At 39.3% G+C, this 22125-nt stretch overlaps 2 protein-coding genes across 10 annotated transcripts in view; one reads left to right on the forward strand and one right to left on the reverse strand.

The window, feature by feature from the left end:
* The window catches only part of WAC (WW domain containing adaptor with coiled-coil), a 63432-nt gene extending 50368 nt beyond the window's left edge, over positions 1-13064 (reverse strand). The window contains exons 1-3 of one of the 3 annotated variants that reach the window (XM_062568988.1): positions 13038-13064; positions 12220-12256; positions 10594-10789 (exon numbers count right to left, since the gene is read on the reverse strand). In XM_062568988.1, the coding sequence (XP_062424972.1) occupies positions 10594-10789; positions 12220-12256; positions 13038-13054 (250 nt within the window). In that variant the 5' untranslated portion in view covers positions 13055-13064. Of the gene's footprint in view, positions 1-10593; positions 10790-12219; positions 12257-12403; positions 12996-13037 lie in introns of those variants that run through there. The other 2 variants (XM_062568987.1, XM_062568986.1) reach the window with 2 other exon arrangements.
* On the forward strand, positions 13025-14822 carry LOC134136819 (microtubule nucleation factor SSNA1-like). Of its 7 annotated transcripts, none has more exons than XM_062568993.1 (2): positions 13025-13119; positions 14226-14822. In XM_062568993.1, exon 2 carries the CDS (start codon positions 14288-14290, stop codon positions 14630-14632), a length of 345 nt encoding a protein of 114 aa, XP_062424977.1. In that variant the 5' UTR covers positions 13025-13119; positions 14226-14287; the 3' UTR covers positions 14633-14822. The 7 variants fall into 7 exon arrangements, with proteins under 7 accessions (XP_062424977.1, XP_062424974.1, XP_062424976.1 ...); XM_062568990.1 differs by lacking the exon at positions 13025-13119 and adding an exon at positions 13223-13345; XM_062568992.1 differs by lacking the exon at positions 13025-13119 and adding an exon at positions 13223-13345 and having other exon boundaries at positions 14231-14822.
* The last annotated feature ends 7303 nt before the right edge of the window (positions 14823-22125 follow it).

Raw genomic sequence — 22125 nt, forward strand, 5'->3', positions numbered from 1 at the left:
TTGTTACCACATGCAACTACGTGAAGCTGTGTGGTTATGCTCAACTCCAGCTAAAACCAGATCTAGCAAATATATCCATCCATGAAACAAACTAAAACCATACATTCACTGAAGCGTGCAACCATCTTCGAAGAAATAACATTTTACATACTAGGTCTTGTATCAATTGCACTGAAGTGCGGATAAATTTAACAAATTCAGCTAGCAAGATCTTATCAGAGATCAGATATCTAGATTATCACCAATGCTAAGGACAGATTTTAGGACAGCTGCTCCTAAAAAGCAAGTATGCACTGTTAAAGGGCACAAAACAAACTGTACAAATGGAAAAGGCAGCTGTAAATACTTACTTCTGCTGCTGATAGATCTGTCAAAGTTACACCCAACCACATAACAGCACTCAAAAGAACGTAATTCTCAGAGACCAAAAATTCCACAATGCAATACCAAACACATTTATAGGATCATAATCCTTCATATACGGGTCAAGATTAACCAATTTTAAAAAGATACATAAAGAAAATTATGTATACATACCCTATTTCCCACATTCACGCAACAAAAAAAGCATTGCAGTAGTGCTGCTTAAAGGTAATTCACAATTCTTAATCTCTCTCAATTTGAACAGACCACTAACCTAAAATATCTAAATTAGAAATGTTCATATTACTGTATTATCAACAGGCATTTTATAAACTAGTTCTTTTTTTGTATAAAACAAACACGAAACAGTTGTCTAAAGTGAAGTCATCCAGTTTTAAGATTTCCAGTCCTGGAAAAATAATCATAATAAGTTACTCCAATTGTTACTAACAACATTAAAATGTGCCAAATATCTATTTCCTGAATGTTTGTTTAGCTTCTGGTCACTGGATGTTACTGTACCTTTATTTACTATATTCAAATTCTTTTCCCAGTTGCTATCAATCAAATAAATCCCTACTGTTTTCTTTGCAATTATACTGAAAGTTCTTCTACTCTCTCTTCCCAAAGCACAAGTTTTAACTGCAGTCATTTTTTTGCCTCTCCTCTGAAAATCTCCGGTTTTGCATCCCTCATGAATGGTGAGAATCAAACCAGAGACTTTATTCCAACAGCTGTCACACTCACCCAAATAGGTAATCTCTATCTAGTCCTACTTGATATTCCTCTGCTCATATATTCTTTCTGGCTAATATTACATTCAAATATTACGCTCTGAATCGCGCATCAGGAATTTCACGTCCGTTTTAGAGTCACTGCTATGCATGTATCGCCTTCCTGTAAATTCTTACACTCGTTCTGTAATCTCCTTCCTGAATAATTGTACACAGCAGACCACTCTTACTTGTATCTGTACAGAAATTGGTATTTTTGCTTTTGCATAACTTAACTAACTCTGTAGAAGCAAAAAGTTTTAATTATTTACTACAGTCTTAAACTAATGATAATTTATGACCAAGGCTAAAATTTCTTCCTCACAGAAGAACGTTACTACTTCATTCCAAGAACAGATCTATGCATGCTAAAAAATATATTCACCCGACAATGACAGATTTTATAGTTTCAGAACCTATCAGTAGTATTTGAACCTATCAGTAGTATTTGATCCATAAAATACACAGTGTAAATAATGTTTTATATTTAAAGATCTCAAAATACTTTATTCAGTGGATAAGAATCACTGATCTCACGTATACTTGAGATAGCAGGTCACAGAAGTTGGTTGATATGCAACAGAAAATTTATGTCAAAAGCTGAGACAGGAAAAAAAGATTTCCTGAAGACTTTTATTGCGCCTCAGACTCTGGAAATTTAGCTCTGGCCAAATTAGCATAGGAAACTATGTCAGAATGCCTTGCGCTTGCTATAAAGTAATTTTTCAGTGATATTGCAAAATTATTACAAAACCAGGAAATTATATTTTATCATATCTTTGCTGTAGAAGCAAAATAAGGTATGTTTTAGAAGCAAGGTTGAAAAACTACAACATTTCACCATTTTCCTTGGCAACTCTTCTCTTTACAATAGTCACTATAAGGAAGAGAGACTATCACAAACTAACAGCAGGCCTAACGAACAAAGGTGTTTAAGTATCTCATTTCCCATTCACTTCAAACACAATATAACATTCCTGCATGCATGGAATCACCAATCAAGGCCTCAAAGGCTTACCAGACATCTTTCTTTTTATCCACCTGATAAAAAGAAAGAATGAATAGTGAGATCTGCTGTCAGCTACTTGCTCAAAAGCCTAAGTCCCCTTTGAGTAATTTGGAAGAGAGGCTTTCTAACTAGACATTAGACTCTTGGTGCAGAATTCAAGGATACTTTCTGTATTAGCCTCTAGTCAGTAGGCAACTGTAAATCGCACCTTAAAACATGCACCTCAACCTCCTCAGCTTCTAAGTAGGAAGAAAAAATAACTGCTTTTCAAGCAGAAAAGGGTGGATGCAAAAGTGTATTTTCATTTTCCCCCTTCAGAGCTGCTAGCCTGTTGCAAGATGGTGGGGGGTTGCCACTACCTATCCACCAAGCTTTCATTTGCAAGTGATCTTCCCTCAACAAGATTTCTCCTAGATACGGAAAAATTCTGTACATTATCACTGATAAGCAAATTTTTATGAATTCCAGTTCTGCTCTTCAGATTTTTTTCCCCTATTGTAGTTCTCGGAAAATCTCATGCAGCAGAGTTTAAATGGATTTCAAATTCAAGAGATACCTACTGATTGATTGATTTCAAAAGTTTCTAAAATTTACAGGATTAGCAGTTTATTTTAGAAGCTTCCACTTTGCTGAAATTGATGCAATTTGACTTATGTATTCAAAAATCTTTCCACTTACTACAGAAGGATGAATTTCAAAATACTCCTCTCTGAAGCAACACCTCAAACAAAAAGAAAATTCAATGAAGTATAGTATAGAGTGTAATTCTACTATTAACTATGCATGCAACATCAGACAGAAAGCTCAGATTTCAGAAAAAGAGATAAAATGCTTAGCAAAAATTTGGCAAGCCATAACTGCTCTGTTCAGTACTTTTTCCACAAGGAAAAATAGTGAAGAAACACAGCTACATGCCAAATATAGGCAAGAATTCCCTGTATCATTAGGTTAGTGATTTCAAAAAGGAAAACATTACTGATAAACAGGAACATCTAGTGAACCTATATTGCTTTTTCTAAGGTAGTTTTACTGTAAAAAGCTAGGTAGTCTACTAAAAGTCTTCCAGAGATGAAAGAAAATCTTGTAATACTGAAGTTACACCAAAGGAACACTTTATGCAGTCAAGTACAACCAAGTTTTGTGACCCTTCATAATTCAAGAAAAAACATCAAGAGGGTGTTGAACATAAAAAAAAAAAAAAAAAAAAAAACAAAAAAAAAAACTCTTTTCAAATGCTACATTTAAGTACTTATTTTTACATTACAACTAATTGCTAGTAAAGCAATTTTTTAAAGTAACAGTGCTGAAAACTGTCATTCAATGTCACTACACTTTTTCCTTACTAAAAAACTATGTAAGAAACAATTTCTCTTTGCTTTAGAGGTAAAGATTCCCTCTTAAATGGCCTGAGAAACGTATATAGAAGCTTCACTTAATAAACAAGCATAGTTAACACTAGAAGTTGAATATTGTTAAATTATTGTTTTCCATAGTAAAGCTATTACAGCATATTGAACTAGAAAATGCCTTGTAGAGGGCAAATCACACTTAAATAAATCAGTTTCTCTTAGCCCAAATACCTGTTAAAAACAAGGGGACAGACCTTTCTCTCACAAGTCTGCCTAATTTAAATGACAACTAACTTACTCAATGCTTCATATAGAATGGAAAGAAACAGTAGGAAAATCAAATGCAAACTGGCAATAAACAATGTGTCTCTTTACAGAAAACAGCTAACTCCTCAGCAGCAGTTAAGAAACTAACTTTAATCAGGGCCCCTTAGCACACAGTAATTCGAGGGGGGTGGGGAGAGACACACAATTGCTTAACTTAAAAATTGCTATCTTAACTATTGTATAGCATCAGGCAGCTCTACAGAAATTACCAATTTCATTGCTTCTTTTAACTTTCAGAAGAGTAAACCAAAAATATCTGTTCAAAAGCCCAAGCAATAGCCAGTATACTTCATTTCTGCAAACTCAAAGGCTGGAAGTATATATTAAGAAAGCATAATGCTAGGTAAACTAATCAGAAGGAAATATTTTTTCATGTACTAAAGGAAAGCAAATTTGACAAACTTTGTTTATAATCAATATTTTTCCACTTTCCCAAATGTAAGCTAAGCTTACACAGAAAAGCTTGACAGATCTAGCTATTGAAATTATCTAAACATATCTAAACACTTACAATCCAAGAGCTAAGTTTTTGCATTTTTAAAAACATTTAAAGATTCATGTTCCTTTAAGGCAACTAACAAAAAAAGGAAACCTTAAAATATGGATTTGTAAGCAGATCAGCTCATATACTAGCAATGAGCAATAAAACAAAACAGCACTGAAATTCTGTAAGTTCTCAGTATCAAAATCCTAATGTCAATGGATTTTAGGGAACTAGCTACAGCAAAACCTGTTGCCATGCACTGCAGCTTCCACTGTGGACAGTCTCATATTCATAGAATTTCTCTGCTCTCCTCTCTGCTGTCCCCACTTAGATCAAACACCAGGGTTTAATGAAAGGAAAAAGAGAACACACATACACACAAATGCATTTTTTAAAAGAATTAACGCTTAGTACTGTCATATTACTATCACAATTCTTACTCAATATAAGTAACACAAAAAACTAACTTCCATGCTATGCTTTTTAAAAGAACAGCTTTGCAACTACATTTCGAAAGCAAATCTGAACATTAACATTCTGAATATTAAATTCAAAACTAAAAAAAAAAAACTGTACAACTTATATTCTTTACTGATTTTATGATTACGTATCTTCCAATTGTTCTCTGCTATTAGAAAACCTCACAGCACAGTTAAAAAATGAATGGTAATACAACTGATCCACCAAAAACTAACTTCAGAAGCACTGCCAAAGGTATAGAGCAAATTTTAAGTTATTTTCTATTTAAAAATCCCAAACACTCAACACAAACTCTTGTTAAAATTAACCTCTCCCCCAAAACTGAATGTATTAGCACAAGTAATGACTTCAAAGAAAGCTTTTATTCAAACTTAGATATCCACAGAAATCTTTTTTTTTTTTTTGGGGGGGGGGGGAAGGGGGGAAATGTTGTGGTTGTTTTAATCCACAGAAAAGTTTTTCAGAATTGACCAATCCTGGAAGCAACTGCATTTTTCTACAAAAAAATAAAAATAAAAACCCCATCTTCTTCAGAGCCATCCACCATTTACTTTTAAACAGTCAATATTCAAAAAACTAGGAGAGGTTTTTAAAAAATATTTGGATGTTGAGAAGAAAATTTATTTCAAAAATGTTTCATGACAATCTACTCTCTCATTTGTGATCACAGATGGCTCTCTTCTCAACTTTCACAATAACATAAAGGTGAAGAAACTGTTTTCATCGTGATTTTAATAACAGCACATAATGCTGGTCAAATGGCTAGCATTCTCAACCCTTCACTGTGCTTTAACTATCCTCACTTCCTTTTTTCCACCTGCTCTGTAATTTCCATGCATACCACCCAGCCAGCTTCCATTCTCTTGCACCTGTCCCAATGCCCTGTTCATTTCTGACTGCTGGTCAATGATCACACAAATTTAACCAGAAGTTAGCTTCTTGTCCTTCTCTACTATAAGGGTCGCTAGGACAAGAAAGAAAAGCTGACTCCTCATTTCCAGCTGTTCAGTATGACTTTCACAATGTGGATTCTGAACTCTTCCTGGAACAACTGAAAACAATGCAAGCCAACACTCCATAACAGAAGCAATTCCTAAGACTGGAAATTCATGATGTAAAATACTCCATTCAAGCTCTGATGGAGCAGTATTTTTTAGGATTTTGAATCTTAGAACTGTATAAGGAATGGCAGAGTTATTATTGATAGCATTCTTAATTGCCAATTTAAAAAATAGAAGAAACTTATATTCATTAAAGTTTGGTTACATTTTGAAATCTAAATATCATGAGTTATAATCAAATTTCTGGAAAATAGCACACATCGCATACAATCCAGCTAAAGATTCTATGCTGTGTATACTAATACTTCCCATTTGTTATTTTTAACAATTCATTGAGGTCACGACAGGAAGCAAGCACATGTTTTCAAAGTCTCTTAAGCATAAATGTAGCAAAATACTCAGCATCTTCTTCACAATAACAAATAACTTGAGTACATGTTGCGAAACTGAGCTCCAAACTCTTTTCACTGAACTCGTAACTTTTTTTCCTCTTTTCTATTATTGGTTGGTCATTCTGCCCCAAACACATAAACAACAAGAGACAACCTTTCTGCCTCAGCCCCACACATCCTTTTTTTAAAGCAACGGGTTGTATCTTGCAATTTTTACTCCCAAATAGCATTAATATCTCCCTCACAACATTCCCAAAGCTACCCTATTTGACTTCCTTATCTCCTCTTTCCTGACTGTAATTCTTTTACATCAATACAATCTCATTCATTCCGCTGAAAATAGCTACTAGGATCATCCACCCTCTCAGTCCGTTTATCCTCCGGAACAACAATGCTAAATCTTTGTACTTTCTCTTTAATGGAAACACTCCTCAACATCCACAAGGCCCTTCGAAGTTTTCTTCCCTGTAAACAATGGCAGGTTTAAGTCCCTATTTGTTACTGTTATGAAACTTCACACTTCGGTTGGTCTCATAATACCGCTGATCTCTTCAAACTCCACATTTGCCTATAGGAACTGACCTTCAAATAACAGGTACCCTAAGGGGGGTAGCTATTCATTATGTTATAAACTCTTGCACACATAGCCACAGCTCACAGGGACCTGAATATAAGTACGAAATTATTTAAGTACTTTGATACATTAGCTATACAGTACTCTTTGGAAAACAGGAATGTGACAAAACCCTTGAAAGTACACTACCATGTTTAGCCCAATGTAAATTTGGAAGTCTCCCCAGACAAACCATCTTCTTTGTATACAGCCTTTTTCCAGAGAAACCATGCAGTAAGCACCTATGAAAAATGCTCTGTTTGCACTCCATCACATAAACTTCAAAAATGTAATTGAAAGCAGTAAAACTTCTTACCATGGATGCAGTTCTATAAGCACAAAAGAATCTGACGTAAGTACTCCAAGAACAAGCTATAATGGCAAATACCGTCATACACATAGTAAAAGGTATTCACAGTATTCACAGGAGGGTCTATTATTTGTGAGTTATTCATTTTAAACCAGTATAATCAGTAAATGTTACACTTCATACACGTATACATAAAGCCTTCAAATGACAGTTAGCTAATTTTGTTTTTACCACAAAAAACAAATGGTCATAACTAGATGCATCCCAAGCACCAGCATGCTACACCAGTGGAGCTTTCCATTTCAATAAAGAGCAAAAATCAGAAAGATAAAAACAGGAGCTATTTTTTAAAAACAGCCAAAGGAGGAGACTGAAGGGTGTTGGGCTCGGCTTCACAGTCAGCAGCAAGACTCCAGATTTGGGGGGGCTGTTTTCTGAGGAATGAGAAAAATCAAAGTTGTTTGTTTGGGGCTTTATGGGAGTTGGGGAGGGAAGTAACACTGGAGATTTTTCAATAGCATTCGTTTTGCTAAGTTCAACTAGATCATAGGATGGCAATAGTTCCTTTGTAGTAGTTCCAAATCCAGCACCAATGACTTTCTAATAGTGAAATGTACAGCACTTACAAAAATAGAAATAAAAAAAACCAGAACTACGACACTTTAGAACATATCGCTCAAGTAGGAGGAAAAAAAAAGAAAAAAAACTATAGTAGCATCAAAGCCAGTTAGTAATAGGACTTCAATAAAGACTTTTCACAATGATTTGTGGTATGTATCTACTCAAACAAAATTAGCTTTTTTTTGGAGCCACGAAATGAAAAATGTAAAGTTACCTATATTCCCTGCATGTCCATATTTATAAAGCTATGGAAAATCTTTAACAGTAAGTAGTACTTCAAGTTTTCTGTCTACTTGAATTACACTGGTAAAATTATGTTCTTTAGATATTACCTAAATACAAGTCTCCATAATACCCACAGCATTTCAACTATCTTCTAACACCTACCTTTAATTCATACTGACAGAAAGATTCAGTAAATCTTGACAAAACATACAAAATAAGTTGTAGTGAGCTAAAACTTGCACCTAACTACTTTGAAAGACAAAGTTGACATGCTCTTGGCTCCAACCAGCTCAGCTTTGGCTTACTGTATACAATATACAGGATTTAACATAACTTTGATTATTCAAGGAAAATTAGGGCCAAATCTATTTTATTAACAATACAAAAAAAATGTACTTCTTCATTCCATTACATATTACAGATGTTCATTTATTTAAATTAGTAGTTCTCCCTCAAACTGTGTAGGATTACTTTCTTCTCCCACTGTACTGAAATAAAATGTGCACATAAACACTTTCAGATCAGAATAAAGTAAATTCTTCACTGTCCTAAAGCCTGGGAAAATAGAAGTAACAGTGGAATAGTGTTCCTTCTACTTACAAAACTATGAATAATTCACTCATTCACTTCTATCATTACCGTACACTTCCATATATCAGGACATTCATCAGCAACGAAATACAGCTGAATCCAGCAAGAACTTCAGAACAGCTTTCCTATCTTAAAAAGGATGTCAATACTCAAAAACACAAATATTCTCCTCATACTCCAGATGTTTACACATATGTATAGCTCCACTGAAATTAAAAGAATTGCCAATTGTAGCAAAACTAAGCACAATTACAAGAGTATGCAGGATTAGTATCTTTGGACAGGTGAATAGGAAAGAATACAGTGCACAAAAAAATGAAATTATGATACCTTGAAATGTAGAACAGAGAAGCAGCATACCGTCCTTGCACATACGCTTAATTCTCGGCGTTCTGTACTTTTAAGTATGGTCAAATACACAAAAAAAAGCCACTGTATTAACACAGGATGCATGCTTTAGCATGGGCTACAAAGCAGGGCCCTTTTAGTAGGTCTACGAAGATGATTAGAGTGTGGAACATCTGTCCTACGAGGAAAGGCTGCGAGAGTTGGGCCCGTTTAGCCTGGGGAAGAGAAGACTGAGGGGGGATCTCATCAGTGTCTGTAAGTATCCAAAGGGAGGGTGTCAACGGGATGGGGCTAAAGTCTTTTCAGTGGTGCCCGGCAACAGGACAAGAAGCAACAGGCACAAACTGAAACACAGGATGCTCTGTCTGAATATAAGGAAGAACTCCTTTACTGTGAGAGTGACAGAACACTGGAACAGGCTACATAGAGAGCTTGCAGAGTCTCCTTCTCTGGAGATATTCAAAACCCACCTGGATGTAACCCTGTCTAACATGCTCTAGATGACCCTGCTTGAGCAAGGAGAGTTGGACTAGATGATCTCCAGAGGTCCCTTCCCAACCTCAACCATTCTGTGATCCTTTAACACAATAGCATCACATTATTAGTGATCTACAAATATTTCTGTATTAATCCAAAGAAGGAAAAACAAATAGGAACTATAAATACACTTGGATGCCATAAATATTTCTGGTACAGAGTAACCTAAAGGGTACTTCATGTTAAAGTACAATACAGAAAACAAATTAATCTATCTATTATAACAAATAATGGTAATGCAGTAACAAACATATCTTTACATCAGAAGCTGTTAACTTTACACAGAACATCAAGAAGCTCTAATTTAAAGCTCTATCTTTAAATTCCCTATTTGAATACTTTGTTTTATACTCCATACGAAGACAAAATATAGTACCTACAAAATACAACAGGCTTCAAAATTCAGTCCGTGCTTGGGGTTTTTTAGACTGTAATCATTACCATTTTTAATTAAAAGGAAAACCTACTCTTCTGCTTCTAGTATCAGTTAAGAAATCATTGAGCATATTATCTGCTATATCCTATAAAAATGCAACAAGCTAGCTAACTTAACTGTGAACATTTCCCCTCTGTGTTCCTGCCAAGAAAGATTCCAGAAAGGGCTAACTTGGATTGTTATTTTCTGATCGTTTAGCTGCTGTGTAGAACTTAAAATGAAGAAGCTCGTTTACGTTTTTATGGGGTATAGCCTATAAACTGCTCAACTACATACTATATCAACACAATACACAATTATTTAAAATAATAGCACTGTAATATAGTTTTTAAAACAGCAAACATTTATCAGTGACAAATCTACAATACCATTTTATATTATTGAATACTGCAATATATCTGAATTAAAACCAACTCAGATATATCAATTAAAAAAAAAGACAAGTTTATTTAATTTTTGTGGCGTTAACAAAAACTACTACACCTGTAAAAATAAAAATTTAAATCATTACTTCCAAAGAAACTTCCATTTTGGTTTCAGTGTAGTCTTCCAAGTGTGGTATCTGGCACATCATTTAGTACACAGCACTCCTCATATCAGTGATAAATGCTAATCTGTAATATTTCTGAGAAATCAGCAATTGCTTAAATAAAGGTTAATTAAAGATAACTCACCACCATCCCTCTCTCTAACTCTGTGAGCATGCACACTTTTTGCTTTAGTGTGCCCTGTGTTGTCACCATATTTGTTTTCAGGGCTATCAGATCGCCGCAACATTTTATTTGGTGGCGAAGGATCTGTGGTGTCTCGCATCTTGTCATGACGGTGATCACCACCACTGGGGTGACCCTTGGATGAGTATTTAAGAGTCTGCAATACACAACAAGAAAATAGGCATTTATAATGGATTTAAAGATACAGAACGGATCTTAAAGTGGTATTTCCGAATTTTAGATCTCTTTACAGAATACATTTTAAAGTTAATTACTTTTAATTTCCCATTTCAGTAATCAGCATTAGCCTTTCTGGTTTTAATTATCTACATTAAAGCAACAAGTTCTGTAATTAGAACTCAAAACCATTTTCTCCCACTATGACATCCAACATAACATTTGTTGTTAAGATAAAACTAATTTCTGTATCTTTTCACTGGTAAACTGCATACATTCAGCAGTAAGTGGGCCACAGTACTTCTGATTCTTTTGTAAGAAGCAGAAGTCTCTAGCTAGTATTAAAATGATGATCAAAAAGTTATACTGAATCAGTGTAAACTCTGAATATGTCTTCCATCTTGCAACTGAGGCCACTTAATTCCACCTCTACCTGGAACTTCTGCAAGCTTTTTTCCAGTACTAGCATCTCTGCAACAGAAGCAATAAAAAGCCTGAATTCTGAGGACTTACAATATGGAATATAACAGTTAATTTAGAAATATTTACCAGAAATGACGCATTATGCATCTCTTTGACCTGCTTGATTTTGCAGTGTGAACTTCTGAGTGGCAACTGTTTACATTTACACGAACTGTCACTAACAGCTGCCTTTGACTGTCAGGTAACATTTCACAGTGATACAAATGCACAAAAATGTAATAAAACAACCGTTCAATTATGTGCCCTAAGGAGAGCAATACTACAATATGCAAGCACTCCCCAGATTCACACTATCAGAACTAAATTTCTCAGTAGGCAAGGGAGACGAAGGCAGTATCCCTCACAGAAATTAAGGTTCATCTCAGCAATTCAAGGATTTGTTAGTGATTTCTGACCATAGCTAGCAGCTGGCAACTGCAGAAATTAAGCCTTACAGGCAACCTCATTTATTCAGTGTCTAAAATCATGCCCTGCTCAGGTTACAGCCCATAGCAGCAGTTTTGGGGAGAAGAAAGGACTTGGGGAGGGGAGTGGGGAATAACAAAATGTCTTTTGTTTTTAAAAGCAAAACACTCGCCTCCCCTTGGATCTCTGCTTACGGCAAGTAACCCCAACTCACTCTCCCACCCCTCCTACCCAACCCTCCCTGACTCCTAGGCCCAAGCCGTACACGGGCTGCACTAGGCCTCTCCTCCTCGCCCAGGCCCCAGAGGCCCCAGAGAGGAGCCGCAGCCCCGTGCTCTCCGCACGCAGCCGCCGCTGCCTCCCCCGGCCCGCCCCGGGCCCGAAGAGGCGCTCAGCGACGGGGCCGAAGAGGCTGTTGCACCGCGGCCTGCGGCGGCGGCCGAAGCCTACGCTGGAGTAGCCGCCCCCCCCTTCCCCTCCCCTGCTCCTCCTCCCGGGCCTAGCGGCCGGCGCTTTAGGTACCTGGTAGGGCTGCGAGTCCCCCCTGCGGTCGTGACAGCTAAAGAGAAAGCGAGAGAAAGAGAGAGAGACACAGAGACGTTAGCGAACAACCGTTACCGGCCGCCAGGGAAGGGGGCCCAAACATGGCGGAGGGGAGGGGGAGACCCCGCGGGGCAAGGGGCCAGAGGAGAAGGAAGGGATTTACCCATCACTGAGTCTCTGCTGTTTCCTCGCATACATTACCATCAATGCCCGGCCTGTGTGTGTGAGTGTGAGGGGACCAGGAGGGGACGGCCACGGCCGGGCCACAGGCGCCGAGGGGGGAGGAGGGGGAGGCAGCGCTCCGCCTCGCCGCCGACCGGGGGCAGGGAGGGGGGAAGGGAGGGAGGGGGCGGCTCAGGCAGCTCGGCTGGGAGCAGCGCTCACGGGCCCATCTCCTCCGCACACAGCGAGAGGGGAGACGCCAGCAACTCGGCCCCGCGCCCGCTGAGACCCTCCGGGAGCACGAACTCCGCCGCCGCTGCCGCCGCCGCTGCCGCCTCCTCCCCCCGCTGCGCCCGCCGCCACCGCCGCCGCCGCCGCTCCTCCAACTACATCCGGGAAACTCGGGCGACGCCGCGCTCGGTTAACGTCGGCTCTTTTCGGCTCTTTCCGACGCGCTCCGTCCCCTCTGTCCCCTTTGCTCTCGGGCGACTCTGCCTTCGGGAAACATCGGCTGCCTTCGCCGAGCCCAACGCCCTTCAGTCTCTCCCTTCGGCAAACATCGGCTCCTTCCGTAGCTCTCTCCCCTCCCCCCTCCCCGCAGCCGGCCCGCCTCGTCCTGCTCTCGCGAACGCTACCTGTCTTCGGAAAACATCGGTTATTTCCGTAGAGAGGTTTTCACGCTCCCGTCAGGGTGACGCCGCTTTCGGAAATGCTCGGGTATTTCCGTGACCCCGCACCCCGCGCCTCCGCGGTGCTCCCGGCGGCAGCGCCCGGCGGAGCCGCGGCTGGCGGGGCGCGGCCGGCTGATTGGCCGCGGGGAGCCCGCGCCGCCCGGGGGGCCGCGCCCCCGGCAGAGGCGGGCAGCCGGGCCCGGAGGGAGCCGGGCCCCTGCGGGGCAGCCGGCTTTCCCGGTGGGCACCGACGGGGCGGGAGCGCCAGGCAGGTGGGGGCGATAGGGGCACTGCGAGGGAGCCGGGGGGGAGGGGGCAGCGCCCGGCTGCGAGATGGGAAAGGGAAGGGCTCCTCTTACCTCCCCCCTCCTCCCCTTCCGCCCAGGGACTTGATGTATAGGCAGGAGCCATTTTGTGTACGTTTCGCCTTCTGCGAGGAAGCGCTCGGCGGTAAAGCGGATGTTAAAATGTCCCTGGGGAGGTGATGGCGGCGCGGGTCGGGGCGGCTCCCGCTCGGCGCCGCTCGCTGCGGCGAAGCCGGTTCCGCGCGGCTCGCGGGGGAGGAGGCCGCCGCGGAGCGGGCGCGGTGCCGCCGCGGGTGTTGGGGCGAGGGGCGGCAACGGCCGCCGCCCGGGCGCGGGCGGCTCCTCTGCGTTTCGGCGGAGGTGTGAAGTCAGCGCCCGCGCGGCCCAGGCCGGTTTGCTCCGCGTAGCCCCCGGGTAGCTGGAGCGAGGCGGGTGCCTGGTGCTCGCCGCCCTCTCGCTGGGGCGGCCGAGCGGTGCCGGTGGTGGCTGCCCGGTCCGGCCGCCCTCCCGGGAAACGGTCGCTTGCCTGTTTCCGAGCAAACACGCGAAGCTCATGTGTTCAGGGTGGTGCTAAGATCTAAATACAGTAAATGTAGTTTGCTGCGTAAGGTCGAGCGTTGCCGTGTTCTCTGCATCACAGAAAGAAGGGTCAGTTTTCAGTGAGGGTAAATTTGTAGAGTCTTAGTCTGACCTAGTGCCCTTTCCTGGGAAGGGAAGGAATGTGGCTCACCTCAGAACAGGCATATTAAACAGAGCGTCTTTCCCTGTGGCTTTATTTATGCTAGTGTAGGATTATTCATGATAACTCTGCTACACAACTTTTTTTTTTTTTTTTTTTTAATTAAAGTGCAGAAGGCTGCTGAGGGGGCTTCAGGGAGCGGTGGTGGAGCTGAGGGAGAGCTGTGGAGGATGACTCAGCAGGGAGCTGCTCTGCAGGGTTACAATAACGAGCTAGTGAAATGCATTGAAGACTTATGTATGCAAAAAGAAGAGCTGAACAAACAAATCCAGCAAGCAGAAGAGGAAAAAAATAAACTCCAGCATCAAATCCAAGTCCTGAATGAGAAACTGGAGTGTGTATGTGAAAACCTGGCCCAAAAGGTAGCTTCACGGAATGAGCTTGATAAAATTCTTGCTGAAACTGAAGCTGCTTACATGAAGATTTTGGATAGTTCTAGAACTTTGCTTAATGTCCTGAAGAAGGAAGTAGGAAGCTTAAAGAGTACGCCAGAACTGAAAAGCCATGTAACTTGAAACTGTCGAATGTTTGGACTTCGTAGTTCTGAAATACCACTAGGTGAGAAATATGGTTAGCCACAGAAGCCTCCAACAATAGTATAAGCAGAAGAGGGCTCTCTTCCAGTTTTTCTATATGTTTTTCTTTTTTAAAGTATTCGAAATCCTGTAGTGCATAGATGAAATAAACTTATTTTGCTTAAAAAGACTATATAGTTATGTAAATCACTACAAAACTGTACTTTGAATATATAGTTAACCAAGGCAGACAGTTTCTTCTGAAGATGGGAGGAAAACACTTTTGTTTTACTAATAAGACTTTGAATGGTTACCACTGAATTCCAGTTTGATTGAATAATATTTTAAATCTGGAGAGAGTGCTTGCATTTGTTTCAGTTGCTCTTTTACCCAAAGCCATGTTTATTGTTCCTCTGTGAAATCTTGCCCCCTCTTTTTTTTCTTTTCCCTACTTTAGAAAGAAACCCACTGTAAAACTGGTGAATCTGTAGATCAGATACTGCTTGTTTTCACTGCACAAATATTGTTACTTGTTTTTAACTGTTAGGAGCTGTATAGAAATGAACTATTTACCTCCTTCCTTTGGGAGTGTGTTTGCCATTTGATACATGCACAGAGATGAGCCCCTGTTTACAATCAACTCTTTAATTAGCTGGAATAATGGAGCAATGAGGTGAGAAAGTAAGAGGACATGGCATCTTAAAATATAAGATTATATACACAATTCATTCATCTCCTGAAAGTGTATTCAGAAGCCTTCTTTAAAACAGAATAGTGCTTTGGTGAAAATCAGGTTTTGGCACAAGTACATGCTTTCCGCTTCCAGGGTACAATGCTGCAGGCATCTATACTGTGTAAGCTGGGACCAATTAACCCACTTATAAATGATCAAAAGATGACTATAAATATTACAATAGCTCTAGAAGCCCTGAAAAAATATTAGAGTTTAATTAAAATATTAAGTGTTAAATATAAAGCCAAAGGAGATATTTTTTGCTGAAAGCCAACAATAGAACTGCTGGAAATCTTAGTGAAATTTTTTAGCACTGCTCTATTAAATATTTGTGGTAAGATAGTAAAGAATAATAAAGAACTTGAGAGAAATAAATGCAAACTAAAGTAGAAAATGAGATCAGAAGTGGTTTCACAGCTGACAGGTGTTTCTTACAGGTATGGTTAAAATAGGATCTAGTTTAGTGATTGGGAAGGAGGTAACAGCATGACAGAAATTTCAATCTTGTTTTCTATTTCTAGCACTTAACCTCTGTGTGTGTGTGTGTGTGCGCATACATTTTGCCCTATTCATTCAGGTACCATAGCAGTAACTTTGTTTTTTTAAGGAAAATTAACTTAAAGATTTGACTGCTAGTCCTGACACTCTATTCCATACCTATTCACTAAGTTTAAAGAAGGGCAATTTTGATCTTTTTAAACTGCGTCCCTCAAATATAAGTGTAAACAGTATGTAACAGTATGTTAGGAATAGTGCTGCCTCTTCCTCTGTTTAGGTAGTTAAAGTAGTGCTGAGAGACGCCTTTTAAATGCATATATGTATAGTTTGTCAGTAATAGCTCTTCACCAGTTATGTGAAGGAAATTTTATATTCTTCTAATTGCCATGCTACATCATTTGAATAAACTTTCATAAAGGAATGACCATGACTGGGCTAATTAAGAATTTCCTTGTATAGCATTTCACTTACTTTGCCTTCACTAATGTAGGAGTGATAAAATTAGATTTTATCTATTGTTGCAGCCTTGCTGTATTCATTACAGTTCTTGCATAGAAGTAAAAACAAAAGCAAAAATGTTGATATTCTTTCGTAGCAAGAAAGGTGATTTGACTGGATGTATGGAGGTATTCTCAGTCTGACTGTACTCATAACTACCCTCAAAATAGGAAGTGTTAGGAAACCATACTATCTAAACAGCAAGGATTTAATTTTAGAGTTGAATATGTAAGCTGCTTCATCTTATCTGAAAGGGAGCTTTTAATTGTCTTACTGAAAAAGAACTTGTATCATGGAAACTTTGGTTATAGAGAGCTCACTGTGCAGTTTTATTCTTGTATTGTCCATCTCTGTTAGTCAATAATTACAAGTTTCTTTGTCTTAGAATAATCGTATTAGGAATAGTGCTGCCTCTTCCTCTGTTTAGGTAGTTAAAGTAGTGCTGAGAGAAGCCTTTTAAATTGAAAAAGTTACTTCAGAACCATTTTTGCATCTAAATCAAGTTATTACAATGTCAAAACTAAATGACTTCAGATATTTCATCTTTTTTTTGGTTGCAAAAGCATGGGGAAATGACTGTTGTCCAGTATCTAAGCACACTGAGCTTCCCACCTTTTAAATAAAAAGCTAGTGTTGTCAAAATTCCATTCAGTAATCACAATCTGTAAAAATAAATAAATAAATAAATTGTAACTCAGATACACTATGTGAATCTCTCGGGCTTGCTGTTTGTAGAATAACTCCTGAGTGTGGCACTTGTGAGGTAAGTGCATCTATAGAATTATTACTCAAAAAACAGTTCTTGCTATTATATTCTATCTTGATACAATAAATTCATCTGTGTTATTGTTCAAGTAGTAAGCCTTTTTAGTGCATAGCTTTTCTGAGGGTAATGTAAATCTTCACATAAATAGCTTTTCTTAAACAGCTTCAATTTGTTTAGAAGATGTACAGACTAAAATTAATACACAGATATTGATAGAGCAGAAGTGATAATCTGGAGATCACAGCAACTCTGTAGGGCTGGCCTACAAAGGAAAGTTTATCTGAAATAAGGCAGGTTATAAATTTAAAGCATTGTTACTTCTGACTAGATCTTCTACATTGATTTTTATATACAACTTAGGATTAGATCCAGTAAGTTACTTGAGTGTTTACAAGCCAGAAGCCATAATGATAAGGTTCAGGTTACCAAAATGCTGTGTTGAGTGTCTTGTAGCTTATTTAGATTTAGAGGAGATGCGCTTTTTTTTTTGAGACTCTTAATGGTTTCTGAAGCATCTGTGCTTGATCCAAAGCCCCGGTGAGGTGCATCCAGAGCACCCAACTCACTTCTGAATTCATACAGTGGGCACCTGCACTAGTTTCCAACAGACAATATCTAACTGGAGGAGAGGTGATGATTCCTAGGTCTTAGAGCAGTACCTCTCAAGTGTATAGCACGTGTGCCTCTAGTGATCAACAAGCTTTTCAAAATAGTTGAGTGCTGACTCCTGCCAAGTAAAACTGTTTGTTCTGCGTAATGGAGTTCAATGGTGGTTACATTTAAAAAAATTATTTTGATGCATTTTGAAAGTGACTTTTCTGTGTGGAGATGGTTGCATGAACCACTGGGTAAATGAGTAGCCACAATCCATAGCTGACTCTGCAGAGATGCTTGCCTGTTAGTTCAGGTGCCTCCACAGGCAGTTTCTGTTAATCAGCATACAGAAGCCGGTGGCCTGAAATGTGTCCTAATTTGTGGGATGGATATTTAGGGTATTTAGGAAGAAGCATGGATGTGGAGTCCTCCTTTGGGAAGAGAAGAACGTGAAAGTGTGCAATGGGAATCAAGGTGAGTATCCTCTTAATTTCTGGTTTTGCTCCGAGTGTGTTTATATTGAGCCACTGCCCACAGCTGCTGCTACCTAATCAGAGTTCAGAAATCATCTGAGGTTAACCAGAAGTGAGGTCTCTTCCTCCACCTCTAGGAACACTAACAAGCTGCCGAGGCAACCTACTTTGGGGGTTTTCTGTTTGGACTTTTTCTAGCCACAAAAATTAGTATTCTAGGCTATGCTGTGGCCAGCTCCAACAGAAGAGGATGCAGAGCACTCTGTCCAAAACAGCACAGGACCCAAATAGAGCAGTGTCTTATGAGGAGAGAGTTGCTGCTTTGAATCCTCGTGAACTGAGAAAGCCCTCAAAATCTGAGTCTCCTGTTTGCCAGGTAAATGCACTACCAGGTTCCCAGAGGGCATGCTCTCGTTCGTTGCTCCAGCAGCTCTCTGAAGGAAAGGAATCAGTAAACAACTGTGAAGAACCCAAAATGCTGTCAGTTGTCAGTGTAGGATGCACTCAGCATGTCAATCAGATTGAACCCTGAAGGAATTTAGACAGGAATGTCAAACTTTTTGGTTCCTAACTTGGCAAATGGAAGAGATTTGTTTCCTCAGACTAGGTAGAATTTCAGACGCCCAAAGGTTTGTCCATTCAAATGATGAAGCACCGTAATCTAAACCCAGATGACGAGCTCTTAGACTACAATTTCAGGATTAAGTACCTCAGTTCCATCTAGCTCTTGTTGTAGTATAAATGTGTTTTATTCTGGAAGAATTAAGTGGCTTAAGCTGGGTTGGAACAAGAACATTCAAAAGGCTATCGGTAAAAGATCAACTGCCTATAGTTAATTCCTCATGTAGATGAGTCCTGTTCAGAAGACCCTCCTATCAGGTATCTATTACTTTGTAGAAGGTTCTACTTGTTAGGGAAAAATGAAGTTAGAAGACAGGGCTTGTGGAAATTGCTGAAGTAATCCTTAGCTTGGAGTGCCCTCAAGACTCATGAGTTTTTACATCTGAGGCAGATGCAGTGGGTTTGGGGAATGTTTTTGTTTGTTTTGTTTTAAATAAGGGTTTATTTTTCTCTCCAGGGAACAGAGCAAAACCAGGACTTTATTTCATCTTTTTCAGTAATGAGTGAAGAGGAAGTATCAATAAATGCTTTGACTTTGATTGCTTTGCTTTTTATTATCAGATTATTTAAATTTTCCTAGCTCAGAGAGTTCATTTAGCTTAGTAAATGTGTGTTTGTGTATTTAAGTATAAATTTATTTTTTTTTCTTATTGGGGGAAGGACAAATTACCCTTTGGTTCAATCAGTGTTCCAATTGCTTTGTCAGTAATTGCTGATTATTGTGCAAGTAGGGTCCAGGCACCGTGGCTGCTTCTCAGGTGACTGATGTACTTGTTTTTTAAACCAGTAATGGGCTGTTTCATTCTTTGCTTCTCGCTGCTTTATGAATCTGTCTCTAATTTCAATTGCCCCAGACTAATGCTTGATTATTGTCTTTCTCAATTGATTTTTTGAGATAAAGTTTCATTCAATATCTAGCCTTACTAAAAAACAGATGTGTGCAGGTGGCACAACTTGCATGTTGGCTATTAATATAATGAGATAGAGAGGTTCAGACTTGCAGATTACATATCATTTGGTCATTCATAGCTCTAGAAATGTAGTTAGGTGTTGTAGCTTAATTTTACAAATAATATGGTTCTGGAAGAAGACAAAAAAACCCCTTTCAGATTATAGTAGTTTTGAAAAGATTGGTGGGTGGGGGGGAGCCACATGCATTTTTCTTGCATAGTGAGACCACTTGAGTTGAAAACCTGTGCAGTAATTAAAGACCCCCATGATGCTTCTTTTATGTAGTTAGTATTCAAGAGCTGAATCATATTCTAAGAGTAAGATGTTTAAAAACAAAAGAAGCAGGAAGAATTCTTTGGATACTTCTTTATACAGTTCTTTAACGAATCCTGTTAAATAAAGATTTGTGCTGCTTATTGTGCAATAGTAAGTAGGATTACTTGGTGTCATTGACAAACCCAAGGTATTTCTTGTTAAATGCAGGAGCTGCTGGCTAGCACAAAGGAAACGGATGCTTCATCGTGAGGGAGCAGTGAGGGGGTGCTATGTCTAATCCTTCAGTCTTGTTGGAAGTTTTGTGAATCCACTTGTTATTTGTTGCAAGTCATTTGAACTGCTGTTTGCATGATTTGGAGAGACTGCATTATGATGCTGTCATTAATGTACTTTTGCATTTGTTTAAATGATGTCTTCCATTGAGTCTTCCCATGGCATTTTGCTTTGGCACACTGCGTACACATTCATGTCATGCATGGGAATTTACAGGTTTTCTTCGGAGTATCAGGAAGAAACTACCTCTATTGCAGCAGTTTAACTGAAAAAAATTGGGTTTAAGCCATTCTGTTATTTAAAAAAAAGAAAAGTCTTTAAAACTACCAAACATATGAACAAACAGAAATATTGCTTCCAATCAACACCTTATAGAGAATGTTATTATCTTTATCACATTTGGTAGACTGTGATGTTCTGTAGCAATCTATCCAAAATCAGCAGCAGGTCTGGTAACGCAGGCTTTGTTTCTTCAGCCTCAGCTCAGTGCTCTGACTGGACTGCTTCCCAGGATTTCATGTCTCATTTGGCACTTGTCATAAACTAACTAGGTGAGGTATTCTCAACCTGTATGCCTCTCAACCTGTATTGGGGGAATTGATAGAAATAACCGAATAGATGCATTTTTTTTCTGTTAATCACATTGCATGCAGCATCATGTTGGCACTTACAGTATTACTTGTTTCTTCCCTCATTACACTGTATCTCTATCCTGGAACAACTACCATCACTTTCCAGAGCTACTTTCGCTAAGCTTGCGTGCACAAGTGTTTGGGAACCGGCTGTGTACTATAGGAAAAGGGTTGTAAAAGAGCTGTTTTAATGGTAGTGACTGGTTAGTTACTTTCCAAAAGCCTAACTTCATTCAGATAACTTATTTTCAAAGACCAGGTTATTTATCTAATTTTTTATCGGACTTTTTATTGGTCTATGTTATTGTAACAGTTGCCGGCGAGATGTTTTTTTTTTTTTAACTGTCAGTAACATACAGAGATTTTCCTGCAAATGAAGACCACCAGGTATTGCACCAAGATCCTCAAAGGGATTTCTAGACATTAAGGCTCTTTAATGTTTAAATATAGTTGGAGATCTGGATTTTGGTCCATATCTGACCATATACCACAGCAAAAGACTGCATGACTCCTGCTTTGGGCTAATGATATTCAAATAGCATGGGAAGTCAAGAACTGGAGTGAGCTAGGTGGATGGAGCTCCTTTACAGGGAGAAGTTTAATATAGAACAGTGACATCTGACAGCAGTATTTATTTGTATATGTGTGTGTATATATATATATATATATATACATACATGGTACACATCTCAATAACAAAATATATATGAAAATTACATAAAAATATTAAAAAATAAAAGAAAATAAAGTGTAGACTGTTCTTGGTAGAAACCCATCTAATGTTTCAATACTGTCTGTCAGTAGAAAGGGCAACTTAAACAGGTGGGTCATTAAGCACTTGCATTAAACTGTATACCTTCTGCCCTTCATTATACCTCCACACTCTGTCCTCCTCTTCCTGCTGCAATAGCTTTTGCCAACTGTTATCTTGCTTCTTCTTGCAGTTATTTCATTTTCTAGCCCCTTGCTTACCATCTTTTTAGCTATCTTAAGCTGCTGACCAGAAAGCTGCTCTTCTGCCACATGGTGGGTCAGAGATAATTTCCAGTATCTTCATACTGTCCAGACTTGTTTTGGCACACTTAGAAGACTTCACTTGCAAAGATAAACAGAATTCACTTGCTTTGCTAGTGCCACAAAAAGTTAAGGCTGGACAGGGGAAGAACGCCCCATGCTAT

Source organism: Rhea pennata, chromosome 2 (assembly GCF_028389875.1).
Source record: "Rhea pennata isolate bPtePen1 chromosome 2, bPtePen1.pri, whole genome shotgun sequence".
Lineage (NCBI taxonomy): Eukaryota > Metazoa > Chordata > Aves > Rheiformes > Rheidae > Rhea > Rhea pennata.

Bases quoted from the DNA above. Each gene is read 5' to 3' on its own strand.
- LOC134136819 (XM_062568989.1), top strand. From the start codon at position 13,466: ATGTATAGGCAGGAGCCATTTTGTGTACGTTTCGCCTTCTGCGAGGAA. The intron at 13,524-14,225 runs GTAAAGCGGATG...TTTTAATTAAAG, and splicing joins CTGCGAGGAAGCGCTCGGCG to TGCAGAAGGCTGCTGAGGGG.